The sequence below is a fragment of the Baudoinia panamericana genome, assembly GCF_000338955.1.
Source record: "Baudoinia panamericana UAMH 10762 unplaced genomic scaffold BAUCOscaffold_7, whole genome shotgun sequence".
NCBI lineage: Eukaryota > Fungi > Ascomycota > Dothideomycetes > Mycosphaerellales > Teratosphaeriaceae > Baudoinia > Baudoinia panamericana.
Window position 1 is genome coordinate 434,585 of NW_006911263.1, and position 16,304 is coordinate 450,888.

Genomic DNA, 16,304 nt, shown 5'->3' on the forward strand with positions numbered 1-16,304 from the left:
CGCCAACCCACCGTCTCCGTTTGCCCACCTTCTCTAGGTGCTTCAACTCTCTGCTAAAGTCGGCGGACGACGTGTCGCGAGCGAATTTGATCTTAACAACAAGCGCCAGCGCTGTACTCTCTGGGCTCCATGCTGCCTCGACCGCAAGTCTCCCTCTGTTGTTCCCGGTCACGCCCGCCGGATAGGCCGCAGCAATTAAGTTAGCCACTGCGCCCAGGTAGTTGATCCACCACAGTGGCCATGGGGAGGCTACGAGCTGTATCATGTTGTGTCTGAACACATCGTCTATAGGCGGTACGTCGCCGCCCCATCTCTGACACAGCAACAATGCAAGCATGGTCCGACTCTCATGCAGCACGCCATGAACGCCTGCGAGGATCCCAGATGTCGTAGACCGCATAGCAGCCGAGGCTTGCAGGTCCTTCGGGTATGAGGAGTGGTAGTACATTAGGTTGGCAAAAGCCGCCAAGGTATGCATGTTGAAGATCTGCTCGTACTCATCCCTTTCGTCCTGTGAGCCGTCTGCCTCTGGTAGCGACGCACGCAGAAGGTCGACAATATCCGTTGATGAGCGAGTGGTGTCGAATGGCTCAGTGGCGACCACCAAAGGATGCTGCGAGCGCACTTCTGGCGAGAGCTTCGTGAACAAAAACCCTTCCCTGACTCCGCCTTGGCAGAAGCGTACTTCTCTGATGAGGGGCAGAGCTTCCGCGATGGCGCTGATCAGGAAGGCAACAGCAGGGACCTGGCTCGCTCGACGGTCCGAGATGCGAAACATTTCGTCCTCTTCGTCCTGGAGCGCGGCAGCAGCAGCTTGCTTGACATCGTCGATGCCGAGAAAGTCCGCTCGACTGGCGCTGAAGCCGTTGATAACCGGGATGGGGTAAGGTTTGACGTGGTGTCTGCTCATCAGAACATAGCCCCAACCACGAAAGCCGCCGCCAGAGAGGTACAGCGTAAAACCACCGTGCTGACTAGCAGTGTTCTGTAGCTGCGAGGGTACTTTGAGGGTCTCATAAGCATTCCTCATGGCCGTCTGCAGTTCAGTCTTGAGCGCGGCGGTCTTGCCTGCCTTCTCGGCTTCTGCAAGCCGTCGCATCACGGCTGCAGCGCCATACGGCATGCTGACTGCTCCTTGCTCAGGCATCAGCACTTCGGCAGAGTCGGCAGTCTTGATCAGCCAGCTCAATTGCGTGCTGCCGCCACCAAGATCCATGACTAGGCCGCTGACTTCAGGTAATGAGCTGGCAATGCCCATGGCGCCTACACGACCCTCTTCCTCCTTAGGTAGCATAGTGACCTCCCACCCGACAGCCTTCTTAATGCGTCGGCGAAAGTCTTCAGAGTTAAGTGCAGTCCGTGTGGCTTCTGTAGCAAGTACCGTGATGTTGCCTTTCGGCACCCTGAAGTCTTCGCATGTTCGTTGGAACAACCTGAAGGAGGCCAGTACCGCCAAGATTGTAACTTCGTCGATCGGTCTCCTTTCTCCAGAGGCAGCGTACTGTGCATCGTACAACGAGATACCTTCTCTGTGCTGATAGAGCGTTGGCATGATGCGCGCTGTCGGTGGTTGTAGGTTTGAGATGGAGAAGCGTATCCCATTGGAACCCATGTCCACGACAGCTTGATAATGTTCTGCCATTTTGTCGGACGAGTGATGTGAAACGAAGCACGACAGCAAGGAAATGGTGATGGGTTGGACGAGACGGAAGGTCGTGCGGAAGAAGCGAAATTTCTCTGCTGCGGACACCTTGTACTCACACCATACGCTGTCAACCCTCGTCCATCAGCGACACACTTCAAGTAGCGGTTATATGGGCCTCATGGAGTTAGTTGTGGAGTCGGGGTGGTCTCAACGGCATTTGAACAATGAAGAACATCCACATGGACATTTGCATTCGCTGCCAGCTTCAAGAAATGGAGTCCGCAATTCAACCGCCAAGAGATCTACCGTCTTGACTGCTTTTCAATGGCACAAATCATAACACCTATACAACACGCAGAGCATCCGTTTGTAACATCTTGAGGGCCCTTTAACCCATAGCAACCATCTTCTCACCGTCGGCTTGATGATTCACTCTCACAATGAAGCCGGCTGCCTGATCTCAGTGTACAACAACGGAAACTTTCGTTTGCTCTTGGGCATTCACCCAGCGTATAAGACCCTGTCAACTTCCGGCGACTCAGATGTTGTGAATGATCAGTGAACCCGTACTCTTCAAGGACCCGCTTTTCGTTTGTACAGCATAAAGAACGAGTCCGGAACAAGAAAACTTCTTCGCTCGAACATAATCCTGTCCATATTATATCAGCTTCGAACTCGAATTCCACCAATCTACAGTTTTCTATACAAGCCTCAAAACAAACGTCAGCAAGTCTTGACCGACCGAAGCGGTATGTCAGGCAACACTCCCGCCAACGCAACTCAGCTGGCCAATGTCGGCGCCGCTCGTATGCGAAACCAGCCTCCTACGGTTCGTGCCGAAGACTTGGTGAGTCTTGACTATCACCCTTTCGACTTGCCAAGTCTACTAATCTCCTAGTCAGCCAACCCTCGCGAGCACCACCACCTCTGTCCACCCGTCTGATGTCGGCAAGGCGGCCAGCGTCGATGCGGCGATGTTGAAGTTGGCTAGGGTATGGAAGGGTTTCATCGATGCCGACGCGGAGCAGCATGCAGCCGTCGTGATGGCCCTCGGGACGAAGTGGTTCGGAGATCCCGTGTGGGGCGAGGCACTCACGGCGATGGTCGGCGGGTTCGCCGGTCAATAGACGGGAAGAGGGAACATCCACAGCGGTACCCGGTACATCCAGCGGTCGTTGCACCAGAGGAGAATAGCCCAACTAGCGTGGAAAACCTGAGGAAAATAAACGCAGTACATGCTGCCGGTCTTGATCGCTCCCCTTCGGTAGGACAGATGGCGCACGGTACAGCGAACAGCATTATACCACTTCCCTACTGCCGTTGAGAACAGTGGTCGTCTTCTAGCTCGATGCGTGCAAATACTCAGTGCAATAATCGCCGCGACATGCTCTTGAGGAGTCAGAAGTATGTTTATGATGAAGATCTGCTAATTCGGTTAATGCATGTTCGGAGTACGTGCGGATACAACCTCTCAGCGGCACAATTGCAGGATGCGCTGCCCAGAGATGCTATGGTGGGCTCTTGACAGGCAATGCACTAGAATGTAGCGTCTGCGTGGCGCCACTCGGGGATGTACTATGCTCTGAACCGTCTATAGCACTCCGTCAGAAAATGACGCTCCGTAGCAGCACTGTTGTACGGTCAGCTTATTTCTTGTACCCTGTGAAAGTACTCACATAAAGCCCGCAAACAGCCCTCCTACAATTCCGACCTCAACCAAATGTCCGAGAATCCCGAATCTTCCACCCAGCAACCCCCTGACCTGCGTCAACAGCGCCGGCACAACCGCACTAGCGCCCAAGGCATACACATTCGGCAGGACGTCCGTAACCTTCCACTCCACGCCCTGCCGCTGAAAGAAGCTCTTAGCGTAACGCAAGTTGAACACGATCCTCAACCCCATATTGACGCAGTTGGCCCACACAAGTCCCTGCGCTCCCCACTCCAGTACTCGGAGAAAGACGTACGCAGACGCCGCGAAGGCCACGCTGAAGCCGCCCATCCACAGACTCTGTGCCTGAAGCTCGGTAGTTGAAGCGGTGGCGGCCACGAACGCCTCGGATACGCCGTTGAGGGCAAGGAGTGGGATGCAGTAGCTGTATGTGGCTAGGACCAAGCCGGCACCGGAATCGGACCAGCGGGAGCCGGCGACTAGCTGGAGGAGCAGTGGCGCCGCAATGGGTCCCAGGGTGAAGGCAAGCAGGGAGAAGATGGAGTAAGTGCGGAGTAGAGTCTGGAGGATCTGCGCCGCTTGATGATAGTTGGCTGACTGAGCCTCCGGCTTCGGGTCACCTTTCGTAGGTTTCGCGGCGTCACCGTTCTCATGCCTTGTGTCTTTCCCTGCCGATAGTTCTTGCTGAGGTGGCGGTGCGGCACATAGCTTTGCGAACAAGTTACGGGAGCTGTCTTCGATGGGGCGGAATAGCATGCGTGCTATGAGCCCGCCGTAATTGGCCGAAAGCGCGTACATTCCTTGGTCTTCGAGGGTGGCGAAGGCACCGATGAGAAGTTTGTCGCCTTCAGTGAGTAGCCATTTGATGCCGGTCTGTAAGTACAGAGATGCGGAGAGGTAGAGCAGCGGTTTTGAGAAAAGAGAGAAGATGTAGTCATGGGAAGAGCTAGGGATGGACAATCAACGAAAAGCACTGGCTTACGGCACATGAGGTGGAGCAGACACACCTCGACTGCATTTTACTGGGCCATAGAGTGAAGTTTCTAAGCCGCGCAGCGTAGCTGGTCTGTGAGAGGTAGACCAGGGTAAGCGATGTAGAGTAGGCCAGCTCACCCGCCGCGAAAGGTAGCACCCCAAGATCGTAGCCTCGATAGCGACTCCAGAACACTAGACCTGCTGTGGATAATGTCTTCATGATAACCGCAGCCGCTTCAGCAGCCGCACGCGTTTTGTAAAGCATGCATTGTTGCACCGCGACGAAGCCTGGCTCGCCGAGCAGCTCAATCATGACGGTGAACTGATTGATCCGGAGTGCTGTTTCGAGGTACTTCACCCCAGTCATGTTGCCTTTCCAGATGTACAGCTGTGCCAAGAAGGCACCGATGGGCAGGCCTGCGGCAATACACAGGTAGGAGAGATTGATAGCCGCCTGGACACCGCCATCCGAGCGCCGCTGCGTGGCTATACGAAGCGACTCTCGTGAGAAGTAGAGGGTCGAAATGATCAAGAGCTCCAATTGCACGGCGACTCCTAGCAGTTGTGGGGAGAGGAAGCGCAGTAGGACCTGGTTCAAGGCGAACGTTAAGGCCCGGCTTGACATCTGGAGCAGCACCATGAACGTTGCCCCTTTGGCGGAGGCCGAGACAGCGTTGTCCTCGGCCATGGCTTGTAGTACGGCCTGGTTTATGTGCGTGTAGTGTACATGGCTGATGTCAGTGTTCGGAGGAGAGTAGAACGTGCTGAAGAGTGGAGTGCGGTCATCTCAGCCCTACGGCGCAGACACTCCCGGCTCCAGAGCTAAGGCTCCAAAGACAGCTTCAGGTTCCCAAGCAACTTTTGTTGGTGTAGCAACACAGCCTTTGCGATGCGCCGTCAGGCGCTATATCATGTTTGCGCCAGCTGCCGCTTTCAGCTGGAAGCAAAGACCGTGCTGAGTAGAAGTGGCCGTCGCCATATTCAAATCAGCGCGACTCCAGCATCTTCAGAGCCCCAGCAGAACCTGGACGCCGCCAATGGCAGTTCCTCGCTTGGCGCAGGTACGACCCTTATTATACCTGTTGCGCCGTGTAATACTCATACAGCCTGGTAGACGCACGCTTCGAAGTGCTAGGGACACCGTTCTCCCTCCTCTCCGCCTCCATCTCCGCCTCGCAGAACCTCTACACGCGCAAAGGCACGCTCGTAGGCTTCAATGGCAAGCCGGAGAACGCAGTCTCCACCCTGTCCCTACTGGGACCATTCCGAAGAGCATTACTAGGCATACCATTCATCTACCAGCGAGTTTCGTCGACGACGCCCTACACTGCGCTCATAGCAACCAAGTCCCCTATAACCTCAGTAGTCGTGGTCCACCTAGACGGCAGGCTAGACTGGATGATCACGCAACGGAACGCCCTGTTAGCATGGACCGGTCAGACTCTAGCCCTATCGCCACGTACGAATACCAGAATGGGCCTCTCCCATTGGGGTAATACTCACGTCACCGGCCGCGGCTTGCTCGCCCTGATTGGTCGCGGTCTGATCCACCAAATCACTCTCAAGACTGGCGAAGAGTATGTCGTACATCCCAGCAATATAGTAGCCTACAGCATAATGCAGCATGCGCCGCAGCCGTATCGCTTCAAGGCTAGTACGTTGAGACTGCAGATTCCGAACCCTTTTACTTGGCTACCGGATACGCGGTTCTGGCAAACTGTAAGAAAGAGTGCTGTATGGCGATACTCGAGAGATGCGGCGTTTGCCGTGCGGACTTGGGCGAGGAGGACGATCTGGGGAGACAGAGTACGTTTCAGACTCGCTTACGGCGTCTTACTGTGCTGACTGCGGGCCAAGCTATTCCTGCATTTTCAAGGACCAGCCACAATTCTCGTACAATCACGCGGCGCCGCACTGAGCGACTCACTAACGACTCGGGACGTCAACGAAATCGCAGATACTCCAGCCGGCGCCGTGCCAGAAGCTCTAGCAATCAAGCCTGCCGATGCAGTCACACCAGGAGGTGGGTCCACATCGACAAAGGCGACGCCTACGACCCTCAACTACGCCAGTGTAAGTCGGCAGGGGACGGTGAAGTTCGATCGCAACGCACAATAATCAGATAACAGCGGAGAGCTGACATGACCGCTCGACCCTAAGCTCCTCAATGTACTCTAGCTGTACAGTAGCAACCTTGCAGGACTGTGGGAGTCTTCACGGGCTGTCACTAATGGTCCCTCAAATCCTTGTAAAAGAAGACTTCATCAACGAGCTTTTTCGTCAACGGGTGAATGCCGTATTTCGGCACCACCCCGATCTCTTTGTAACCCAACCGTGGATATACGTGTTCGGCTCCAGAGCCGATCGTCGTGTCCAACATCTAGACGCCGCAGCCCTGTCAGCCGTAAGCGCACGAGAACGGGAACGCGGTTGAACGAACGATAAGTTCGCGATGCCTCTCCCTCGCCACTTCCTCCAATTTCGACATTAATCGCTTCGCAACACCAACTTTCCTATGCTTTGGACTAACCGCCAACCGCTGCACCTCCGCACGAAACGGTCCGGTCTCAGAGGCAGGCATCTTAAGACTCACCACGCCCATCACCTCAGTGTTGGATGCATCTGTGCACTGTAAGATGATCTCACGCGAACGGTCCGCATCGTCAATCTCAGAAGCCCATGTTTGCCAACTACGCAAGACCTTGGACATGTCAATACTCTTCAGGTCGTCACCGGGCTGGAACGTCATGAGAGTGCCATCTTGGAGGATGCAATCGGCATGGATCCGCGCAAGCTGCTCGAGTAGGTTGGAGTGAATGCTGGGACTGTAGAGGATGGGCGGTGGAAGAGCCATGGAGGGGTTATCAACGGACGAAGATATTAGAACGTTACCGGTCTACGCGATTGTGTATGTGTCCGTTGCTACCATATAATCCATGGCACTGATACATGGTCGCCTTGCCGTACGCCCTGCCGTACGCCCTATCGCGACGCATCTGCCCAAAGGGGAAGCTCGCCGCGTTGCACCAACAACACGCAATTCACTTCGCCATTGCTGCTACTCTGTCGTCTATCGACAACATTCATCCATGCTGTTGTTACATCTTGTGATATTTCGGAGCCGCTTGTTGAACGCAACAGTAGGACGATGAGTTAAGATGAGATGGTGAAGGGCGCACTGACAGGCTGGGCGCACGTCAGTGCCCAATGTGCGTCCGTGAAGCTAAAGCCAAGTTTTGAGCAGGCAAGTGGTCGCGTGCGTTGTCATGCGACAGTCTCGATTGGTCGAGCTGTCACGTCTCTGTTGTTTCCTTAACGGTGCTTCTTTGACGGGTAACAAGAGTAAGCTCACTGTCACTACAGCTCTAGTAGCATTGCATCTCTTCGCCTGTGCCACCTCCTTCCCTTTGCTGCTCTGCCACCATGCTCTCGTTGGGTGTTAGCAGTCTTCTCTTACCAGCTGCGCTGCTAACGCTGGTCGCGGCAACATCCACTCCAAACTTAAGAGTTGCCATTGACGTGACTGGCCCGGAACATCCACTAATCACACCTTCTCCGGTCGAGTTATCGCCCAGCCGGACACGGAAGCATAGGCGCGACCTCCTAAGCAGCGTAGAGGGAGACATTGGCTCTGTTTTGAGTGGGCTCGGCTCGAGCATACCATCTTTTGTCGCTTCTGGCATACCCGCATGGTTTCAGGGGCTCCCAACTGGTGACAGCGTTAAGAGCTCGCTTGGCGTCGACGATTCGCAGCTGGCGGCTCTACCGACCCAGGCTTTGAATATCGATCCATATGCGAACTGGACAGCGCAGGGATGGAATGTTCGGTTTCATGGTAATATATACAAGCAGCCCAACACGTCCAACAGCACTCTCGACAGCCTAGCGAACAAACTCTTCATCTACGGAACAAGCGTACAGGATCTGCCGCCAGACCAGCAAGCGCAAACCCGCAATCTTACATCCGAGATCTTCGTCGTCCAGCAAGGCGATGTCAACGTGTCAACCATTCACCTCGAGCCGGCTTCAAGCCAAGGGAGTAGCGGAGAGGCAGGCGGTGGTGGCGCGACCACAGCAACTGGCGGCACACAAGACATCACCCTTCCATACCCTACCACACCAGAAGGGGACTTCGATGTCTTCGTGCCTATCGCCCAGAACGGTCTGATGGCTGGTAACAGCACCCAACAAATTCAACGCCTCAACACTTATATTACCAACACCACTCTCGGCAACAGCACAGCCTTCCTTGTACCATCCCAAGGCCTCACCGTAATATCTGACATCGACGATATCCTCCGCATCACCAAAATCTACGAACCAGAACAGGGCCTTCTGAACTCCTTCGCACGCCCATTCACGCCATGGGAGAACATGCCAGACATCTACGCTAACTGGTCCCGAAGCCTCCCAAACATGCACTTCCACTATCTGACCACCACGCCGGAACAAGTGACGAGGAACTACATGCAGTTCATCTACTCCAACTACCCGGGCGGAAGCTTCGACACCCGTCCACTCAATTTCAGCGACGTCAGCGCTACGCTGAGTATCCGCAAGTTTCTCCTGAACAAGATTTTCGAGACGTTCCCGCAACGGAAATTTATTCTTGTGGCGGATACGTCGAATAGCGATGTTATGAAGGATTATCCGCAGATGGTCACGGATTTTCCTGGCCAGGTGCAGTGTATCTTCTTGCGCAATACGAGTGCTACGGACAGCGGCGATAAGTTCCCATATACGACGGAAGGTGCGATTTATATAGCCCCGTTGCAGCATCTGAACCACAGCTAACCCTCCTATTCCCGGAATCTGTAGGTTTCAAAGGGCTCAATCAGTCCCAGTACATGTTCTTCCTTAACCCGAACGATCTGATGGGCTTGGATATAGCGAATGGGCAGTGTTACAACAGGAGCATAGCGGAGAACCTGACCTTTGGCTATCAAGGCCTGCCATTCTCGAGTACGGCGGCCGTCAACGGGTCCGCAAATGGAACGACGACAGCGAAGGGTGCTGGTGCACTCGTGAGTCACATGAGCGTTGGCTGGCTCTTGTTTAGCATGGCGTTGTGGTGCTTCTTGTAGCCACATACAGTGCAATATGCATAGCGCATGAGGTCACTTGCTACATTCTGATCGGATTGACTTTGCGACACTGCCGGAGCCGTGCTTCAGTGCATCATCCGCTCTCGCTTCGCCGTGTAGTCTCTGCAGCCGACGCGGGTGACTGCGCGACCCCACGACAGTCTGACAGAGGTCAATCGTGCTTGTTCAGCCCGTGGACTGACTGAGAAGCTCCGAGATGTTCATAGCTGATCCGTGTTGGAGAGGTTTCCCGTTCTCATCAGTAATGCCTTGGATGCAACGGCCATATACACGTTGCTTTCCAAGAGTGACCGCCGTCATGGTCAGAAGCTCGTGTAGAGCCATCGAGACCGATGCAGCAAGACCACTTGCAGCTAGAGGTACTAAAGACTTCTTTCCTGCAATGTTCTAGGTCTCGAGAACGTGCGCTTGGTGGTTTATCACGTCGATTGTAGCTGTTACCTTGCCGTCAATGGTGACTTTGACTTCGATGCGGTTGCGGGTACATTCGGTGATCCCGGAGCTCGTTGGGCTACTTAAGAGTGCGAGCGAATCGCCTGAACTTGGGTTAACAGATCTCCGAGTATGAGGAGGCGGCGGCGGAACTGTCTCACCAATGATAAGCTCGCAAAGCCCAGCGTCAGTTGCAGAGACTGCTTCAATGACTGGAGGGTCCGATGTTATGCTGCTAGTGATGGTGTGGCTGGGTGTTGTAATGGCATCGCATGCAGTTTGGGGGTGCTCTGCGGACAACGTTGTGGCAAGGACAGTCGTGTAGCTTTGGTCCTGCTCGACGGGAAGTCTGGAGTGTCGAACCTTGAGCACTGTGCAAAGGGAGTGTGGCACGTGAACGGTGCAACTGGCGCAGCGTAGGCACACAACACACCATCGGCACGTTGGCGATACTTCCATGGCTTGAGCATTCACAATTGACTAAAAGGTGCAAAGGCTCAAAGTGTCGTTACTTCTCAGACCAAGCGCCAGGATCTCACTCTCCGACTCGTTCGGCGCCGAACATAGCCACTCTCACGTCTTCTTGTTGTGCTCGTGGGATCGGAGTGCCTAAGCGGTACAACCAGGGGATGCACGGTTTGAGTGACCTCGTCGGCCACACGTACGTAGTAGTGGGGTGTGTTCGTCGATTGTGTACGCTTAGGACCAGATTGTGTTGCTGACCGCTCGAGTATACTTGTTCGGGTATCATTTGGGGGGGCCGTCGCGTGCCGACGCTTGTTCGCCACAGGTGGTGGCGGTGGCGGTGGAGGTAGGATATCAATTCGTGGCTCGAACAACCTGGAATGCTCCATTGGCGGCGGTATTGGGGCGTTATAGATTCCTGGTATTGGCCGGCCGTGGGGCAGCGGATCCTCATGCATACCAAAAGTCTCATGTGGGTTGAGAGGAGGACGCTGCGCTTGCTGAAGTCTTCTTCGTTCATTTTCCAGAGCTAACCTTTCAGCCGCAAGCCGTCGTCGCTCAGCTTCCATTCGTCGTCGCTCAGCTGCAAGTCTTTGTCTCTCATTATCCAGCTCGTCTGAATCTTCGCTTGATTGGCTTTCGACATCAATATGATCGTCATGCAATGGCCCGGATACTCGACGTTCCCGTTGTTGGATTAGAGTGTTTAGCTTACGTCGGTCCTCTTTCTTTTCTTTGTCTAAGTGTTCAGCTGACCGGAATTCTTCTGCAAGGCTCTCCTGCTCCAACACCTGACGCTTTAAGCTTTCGGCTTCAGCCCTGACGTGACGACGTCTGCGATATGCTTCCACGTTGCCAGTACTGAGCATCATGTCGGCGATTCCATGTTCAAGCCTTGATGACAGGTTCTGAAGCGCTGGTTTACGTGAGCTCACGCGGGACAATCGCTCCTTATGAAGGGGACTTGCCTTGTTCTTGCATCAGCCGTTGTCGTCCGGTATATCCATTGGCAGGCACGGGAGCATATGAATGTGCCATGTCAGGATGAACAGATACCTCTTCGTCCGAGTTGTAGCCACCCCTCAAGTTTGGGCCACCACGACGAGGAGTGCTTCGAGCTTGAGGCCTAGGACCACCTCTGTGTCGTTGTCCTTGTCTTGGGCGAAGGCCCGGTGCTGGATCGACTGGCTACGCCAACAGCGTCAACACACTAGGCTCGCCTGCAACCCACGGGGCTCACAAGGGCACTTACCTGGCTAGAGCTACGGTAGAAGTCATCGGACATCATAGTCTCAAGCCGTTCGAAGGCATCTTTGACTTTCTGAAAGAGCGAGTCGAATGTGGTCGCCTTCTCTGTCACTCCAAACCTTGGGAATTTCGGAGGTCCAGAATGCTCTGGTCGAAACTCAGCCGAGTACTGGGCACGAGAGGAGGCTTGGCGTCGACGTATGATATACACTCCAGCCTTTCGTTTAGAGGGTCCGAAACCGGAATCAAACAACCATTGGCGTAGACTCTCGTCGAGATGTAACACCCAGATTGCTTGGTCAACGAGCTGACCGTGACGATGAGCGCGATTACTTATGAGATCATCTGTTGGCGGGCCTATATGAAGCTGATACTGCGTAAAATTTCGCAAGTAATTCTGCAATGTCGCATGCGCATTCCTACGACTTTGCAGATTCTTGTATAAGCCTGTGGCAATGTTGATAAAGTCAGCTACTGTCCCCGCAATATCCGCCATGTGGCCAATCAGAACTATTCATCTGCGTATTCCGCCGATGCCGACGCCCAATGGCTCGCTGCAGTGGGACAAACCCGCACGTCGGCCGGGTAGAGAGCGAACGAGCTGTACCCGCTGCGATGCTGTGCTTCTTACGGCGCCATTTACCTTTCGCAAGCATGATAAATGGCCCCCACTTCCGAAAGAAGGCTGAACCGCATGCTATCCCGGCATCAGCTGAGGTGGCGCCATGCTATCGATGGCGCCACAGACGCACCAGCACTGAAGTCACGTGCCCAAGTTTGAGCACCGTTCGTGTGGGCATGTTTAGGAAGTATATAAGTATCCCTAGCTCGCACTCCATGAGATATTCAGCCTAACTTTGGCTTCCACCCACCGATGTCATGTCTCCGAGACCGTTGCTTCAATGTGGGAGACGCTGGTTGAGTGTCTCGTGTCTTCGGACTACCACCGTATCCGACTTGTGTCGAGGAATCATGTATTTGAAAATTCAGGATCGCGAAGGCACTCAGTCGTGAGGCCCCCGCAACCTATGAGTGTCACCGCGCGGTCACGGAGCAGACCGAGCAGTGCGGCGGGAACGCTGCCTTTCCGGTCTCTGTTCTTTATAAGTTTGGCAGGGTGCGACTCTCCCTGCATGCATTAAGCGATGCAAACTCCGTAATCCTCTCCGACGCCGGCCGAGGTATTCACCATATTCGGATCCTAACGGGAAACAGGCGGCCATGTACTTTTTGAAGGTAAAGGATGGCGTGGCCTGAGCTCCTCAGTCTACTATCCGAGGCGATAATAATTTCCGCATGGGCACTCACCGATCATCCGATCACGCATGCCTGCCTCGCTAAGAGGTTGTGCAGGTCGTGCCACGTCGCTTGTAGGTCTTCGCTGGCCTCTCCAAGTCTCAGAGACAAACGTGTCTGGAGTGCTGCGACCTAGGCATCTTGCAGGCGGAGGCGCGCATATGACAAGGTCAAGGCAGCTTTTGACGTTGCGCAATCCAGAGTGAGTTTGTAGCATCCCCGCATTCACCATCCATGCTCCGGTAAGAGAACGCCGTTCTGTCACGATATGTGCTTAATTGGCAGCCCATAGACACACCGCGGCCACGACCACGGCCCAACCCGCAAAGCGAACGGAGCGAGCACTGCCGCCCTTCGGTACGTTTCCGGTAGCTCTCTGACCAAGATACCACGCACCAATGTCCGTTAGCTGACCTTTCTGCGTTAGCATTGCTGCATCTGGCCCGACATTCGACACATCGGACCGGAAGGCGCCGAAGTAGGAGTAGTGCGTAACATAGCTAGCTTGCTCATCAGTGAACACGCATGAGACGATCTTGACGAACAGACGCACCTCAAACGGTCCAGAAAGGCTTCGGACTGATTATAGAAGCTCTGGCTCTCCTGTAGCGTCACGTTTGCGTACGCATACTCCGTGACCTGAAATTATCGGTGTTAGCGAGAATCTGACACCAGGCAAGATAACGCTGTGCAGCTACGTACCCACATGGTCATATTCGGATACGTCGCATTAACCTGACCGATATGGCTTGCAAGGCCTTCAAACGACCCGTAAAAATGAACAGGGATGAAGTCGGGCGTGCAGTTTCCAGCGCATGCAGTGAAGAAGCTTTGCAACCATACGAAGCCCATCGGGGAGCCTGTGACTGCTGGCGCGCCCAGCCTGACGCCGTATTGCTTCTTCAGCGGCTCGACCTCGCGTATCCACGTCTGCGCCGCGAGTTGAGCGCTAATGCATGAACCACCGCTAACACAGCCATCTGGCTCATTGAAGCCAAGCACGTATGGGATCTTTTGTCCTCCATTGATTAGACCTTGGACGGTATTGAAGAAGGTCATGTCGGTGTCACTTGTTGGAGCTCCCCACTGCATTGGGACGAATTGGAGACTGCTGCCGGAGATGGAACTCGTGGGGCTGGCTTGGTAATTGTAGTACCATGTCAGGTCTGAGCCTGATGACGTCCATATCGAGTCGTCTGAGCTGGAGTGTGAGCTTGCGACGTAGCACAGGCCGCGCTTGCTCGAGGTGAGGTTCTGGGCTGAACAGAACGCTAAAAGAATGGCGAGTATGGCGAATGTTCGCCGTGCGGGCCGTATGGAAGCCATTTGAGTACGAGTTGCAGACCAACTTTTGCGCTGTATTCGATGCAGGACCGATACGTGTTGGCAATACTAAGATTAGTGGTTGAACAACATGAACAAAGGTTGTGGTGAGCTTGGGCGAAATCAATACAGACTACTAAGAAGGCGAAAGACGAGACGAACAGAATGAGAGAATACTCACGCTGTCGAGATGACGAGTATTGACACCGATGTCTGCGGCATAACGGTGGATGCTACGCTTCCAAAGACGCGTGTGAAACTTCCAATACAATCAGTGGAGTGGATGGAAGACACTCGCCCTCAGCGAATCGGAACGGTCGTGCAGGCCCACCGAGTCCCAAATTAGCAACACTGTCTTTGACAAGTTCCAAGGCTCTCAACGTGGTACGTCTTTCCGTGGCGACAGACGAGCAGAAGACCTCCGCCGGAAGGGCACGTAACTGACAATGCTTCTCGGAGTTCGAGTCTGTCTTATAAGCGAGAAGCAGTCGCCAGGAGAGTCTATACCATCCTTCCGACTCCACGCCATAAGATGAGACGACGGCTTAGTCACTCTCGCACGTACGGGTTGGATTCCATCCGGTCTCCGGCGCCAGTTGATAGGTTGGATGTGTCCAACACCACCGTCTTCCGCAGCTTCTCGGATAATGGACGTACGTTCGCCGACGCCTTGTTGAAGCAACAGGCAGGCAGCCAGGTCGTTCGTCGGTACCGCGAGGAGCAGTCGCTGACTTGAGACTCCGACTCCGTCGACATAGCTGAGTCCGGGGGTGGAGTATATAACAAGGTACACTAACTGTCCAGCTCCTTACCATTCGCTTCGTTCAGATCCTCTGCTTCAAGACGTTTACCGACAAGGTTATCGCTGTGTTTTCGTACCTCAACCTTTCGCCTTTCTCTGCTGCACCGCAATGGCGTCTCTTTTTTCGAGGTCATCGCGTGCTCTCCCTTACTTCACCGGTGCTACCGGACTGGCAGCTGCGGGAGCAACATACTACGCCTCGAGGCGCCCAATGCTACTTGACTCAGCCCAGAATGCGCCAAAGAAGGCATTGTCGATGCCAACATCAATGCTGTTTCCCAAGGAAATCACTGTCACCACGGTTGAGCAAGTAAACCACGACACCAAACGAATAACCTTCTCCCTTCCCGGCGGCGATAGCGAGATCAGCGGCGTACCATTCGGAGGTGTGTTTTAAGTGCGCAGTTTGCAGTTACTTCACAAGCTGATCAGGACTGTAGCTGCTATACTTACCGCCCACCAACCGACTTCAGGATGGCTCCCAGTCTTCAGGCCGTATACCCCAATCTCCGACCCCGACGAGCGAGGCGTCTTGCAATTGCTCGTTAAGCAGTATCCCAACGGTAGAGCGTCATCCTACCTTCACTCCTTATCTCCAGGCAGCAAGCTTACCGTCCGCGGACCGATTCCTGCATACAACTGGGCAGTCCCAATGTCACCACGCGACATTGTCCTTATCGCTGGCGGCGCAGGCATCACACCGATCTACAGCCTCACAAAAGGCATCCTCAGCAATGCAAACGACAAGACGCGGGTACAGCTCGTCTGGGGCGTGAACAGCACACGCGATATCGTGCTCAAGAAAGAGCTTGACGCGCTGGAGAAGCAGTATCCGGAGCGATTGCAAGTGACGTACTGTGTGTCTGGGCCGGAAGGCAAGCCCGATGCGCCGAGTCTGGGCGATGAGGCGAAGTATAAGAAGGGATATGTGGACAGTGCTGTTTTGAAGGAGGTGATTGCGAAAGCAAAGAAGGAGGGCGTTTGGGGTGATGAGAAGGGGACGAAAGTGTTCATCTGTGGTCCGCCGGCGATGCAGGAGGCTATTGCCGGGAAGAAGGGCTTGTTGGGTGGAGAGTATGGGCTGGTGAAGAAGGAGATACACGCGTTTTGAGCGGCTTGAGGGACGCCGTCGTGCGTATCGCCTTGTATGTGGATTTAGCGCCGGCGTTGGTACCAAGTCAGCGTAATACGCATTCGTCAACCAGCTTCACGCTGGCGATTCCATCCTCTACTTCTGCGAAGTCCAGCACAAGGCTTTCGGGATGGTGCATGCCAGGCCAGAAGTCCACCTTGTTATTCCAACGCGCAGTAACTCGACCAGAGACATTGAGTGGCTCGGTA

General features: G+C 54.4%; 11 protein-coding genes across 11 annotated transcripts; 4 read left to right on the plus strand and 7 right to left on the minus strand.

Moving 5' to 3' along the window:
- Positions 1–4: 4 nt before the first annotated feature.
- BAUCODRAFT_54037 (uncharacterized protein) lies at positions 5–1,627 on the minus strand (the record flags this gene model as incomplete). The annotated part of the gene is made up of 1 exon (XM_007678721.1): positions 5–1,627. A coding segment is annotated over one exon (1,623 nt), but the record flags the coding sequence as incomplete, so codon positions are not given.
- Positions 1,628–2,112: 485 nt separating this feature from the next.
- Positions 2,113–2,772, plus strand: BAUCODRAFT_157121 (uncharacterized protein; the record flags this gene model as incomplete). The annotated part of the gene is made up of 2 exons (XM_007678930.1): positions 2,113–2,492; positions 2,548–2,772. The coding sequence occupies exons 1-2, from the start codon at positions 2,397–2,399 to the stop codon at positions 2,770–2,772; spliced, it is 321 nt and encodes a 106-aa protein (XP_007677120.1). The 5' UTR covers positions 2,113–2,396.
- Positions 2,773–3,220: 448 nt separating this feature from the next.
- BAUCODRAFT_71256 (uncharacterized protein) lies at positions 3,221–4,980 on the minus strand (the record flags this gene model as incomplete). Its single annotated transcript, XM_007678773.1, has 3 exons — positions 3,221–3,275; positions 3,322–4,263; positions 4,325–4,980. 3 exons carry the CDS (start codon positions 4,978–4,980, stop codon positions 3,221–3,223), a joined length of 1,653 nt encoding a protein of 550 aa, XP_007676963.1.
- A 201-nt stretch (positions 4,981–5,181) lies between these two features.
- On the plus strand, positions 5,182–6,410 carry BAUCODRAFT_148598 (uncharacterized protein; the record flags this gene model as incomplete). Its single annotated transcript, XM_007678931.1, has 3 exons — positions 5,182–5,353; positions 5,407–6,098; positions 6,150–6,410. The coding sequence occupies 3 exons, from the start codon at positions 5,182–5,184 to the stop codon at positions 6,408–6,410; spliced, it is 1,125 nt and encodes a 374-aa protein (XP_007677121.1).
- A 109-nt stretch (positions 6,411–6,519) lies between these two features.
- BAUCODRAFT_109243 (uncharacterized protein) lies at positions 6,520–7,413 on the minus strand (the record flags this gene model as incomplete). The annotated part of the gene is made up of 2 exons (XM_007678932.1): positions 6,733–7,413; positions 6,520–6,672 (listed from the first exon to the last, which is right to left on the minus strand). The coding sequence occupies exons 1-2, from the start codon at positions 7,144–7,146 to the stop codon at positions 6,520–6,522; spliced, it is 567 nt and encodes a 188-aa protein (XP_007677122.1). The 5' UTR covers positions 7,147–7,413.
- A 162-nt stretch (positions 7,414–7,575) lies between these two features.
- Positions 7,576–9,376, plus strand: BAUCODRAFT_109246 (uncharacterized protein; the record flags this gene model as incomplete). The annotated part of the gene is made up of 2 exons (XM_007678933.1): positions 7,576–9,042; positions 9,111–9,376. Exons 1-2 carry the CDS (start codon positions 7,716–7,718, stop codon positions 9,374–9,376), a joined length of 1,593 nt encoding a protein of 530 aa, XP_007677123.1. The 5' UTR covers positions 7,576–7,715.
- A 484-nt stretch (positions 9,377–9,860) lies between these two features.
- On the minus strand, positions 9,861–11,335 carry BAUCODRAFT_499642 (uncharacterized protein). Its single transcript, XM_007678934.1, has one exon. The coding sequence runs from the start codon at positions 11,164–11,166 to the stop codon at positions 10,345–10,347; it is 822 nt and encodes a 273-aa protein (XP_007677124.1). The 5' UTR covers positions 11,167–11,335; the 3' UTR covers positions 9,861–10,344.
- Positions 11,336–11,376: 41 nt separating this feature from the next.
- BAUCODRAFT_148601 (uncharacterized protein) lies at positions 11,377–12,038 on the minus strand (the record flags this gene model as incomplete). The annotated part of the gene is made up of 2 exons (XM_007678935.1): positions 11,377–11,478; positions 11,547–12,038. 2 exons carry the CDS (start codon positions 12,036–12,038, stop codon positions 11,377–11,379), a joined length of 594 nt encoding a protein of 197 aa, XP_007677125.1.
- A 330-nt stretch (positions 12,039–12,368) lies between these two features.
- On the minus strand, positions 12,369–12,678 carry BAUCODRAFT_34489 (uncharacterized protein; the record flags this gene model as incomplete). Its single annotated transcript, XM_007678600.1, has 1 exon — positions 12,369–12,678. A coding segment is annotated over one exon (166 nt), but the record flags the coding sequence as incomplete, so codon positions are not given.
- A 434-nt stretch (positions 12,679–13,112) lies between these two features.
- BAUCODRAFT_71037 (glycoside hydrolase family 128 protein) lies at positions 13,113–14,164 on the minus strand (the record flags this gene model as incomplete). Its single annotated transcript, XM_007678751.1, has 3 exons — positions 13,113–13,338; positions 13,392–13,477; positions 13,541–14,164. 3 exons carry the CDS (start codon positions 14,162–14,164, stop codon positions 13,113–13,115), a joined length of 936 nt encoding a protein of 311 aa, XP_007676941.1.
- A 474-nt stretch (positions 14,165–14,638) lies between these two features.
- BAUCODRAFT_34490 (uncharacterized protein) lies at positions 14,639–16,283 on the plus strand. The gene is made up of 2 exons (XM_007678601.1): positions 14,639–15,349; positions 15,404–16,283. The coding sequence occupies exons 1-2, from the start codon at positions 15,073–15,075 to the stop codon at positions 16,072–16,074; spliced, it is 948 nt and encodes a 315-aa protein (XP_007676791.1). The 5' UTR covers positions 14,639–15,072; the 3' UTR covers positions 16,075–16,283.
- The last annotated feature ends 21 nt before the right edge of the window (positions 16,284–16,304 follow it).

Bases quoted from the DNA above. Each gene is read 5' to 3' on its own strand.
- BAUCODRAFT_499642 (XM_007678934.1), bottom strand. From the start codon at position 11,166: ATGATGCTCAGTACTGGCAACGTGGAAGCATATCGCAGACGTCGTCAC.
- BAUCODRAFT_34490 (XM_007678601.1), top strand. From the start codon at position 15,073: ATGGCGTCTCTTTTTTCGAGGTCATCGCGTGCTCTCCCTTACTTCACC. The intron at 15,350-15,403 runs GTGTGTTTTAAG...TCAGGACTGTAG, and splicing joins CAGCGGCGTACCATTCGGAG to CTGCTATACTTACCGCCCAC.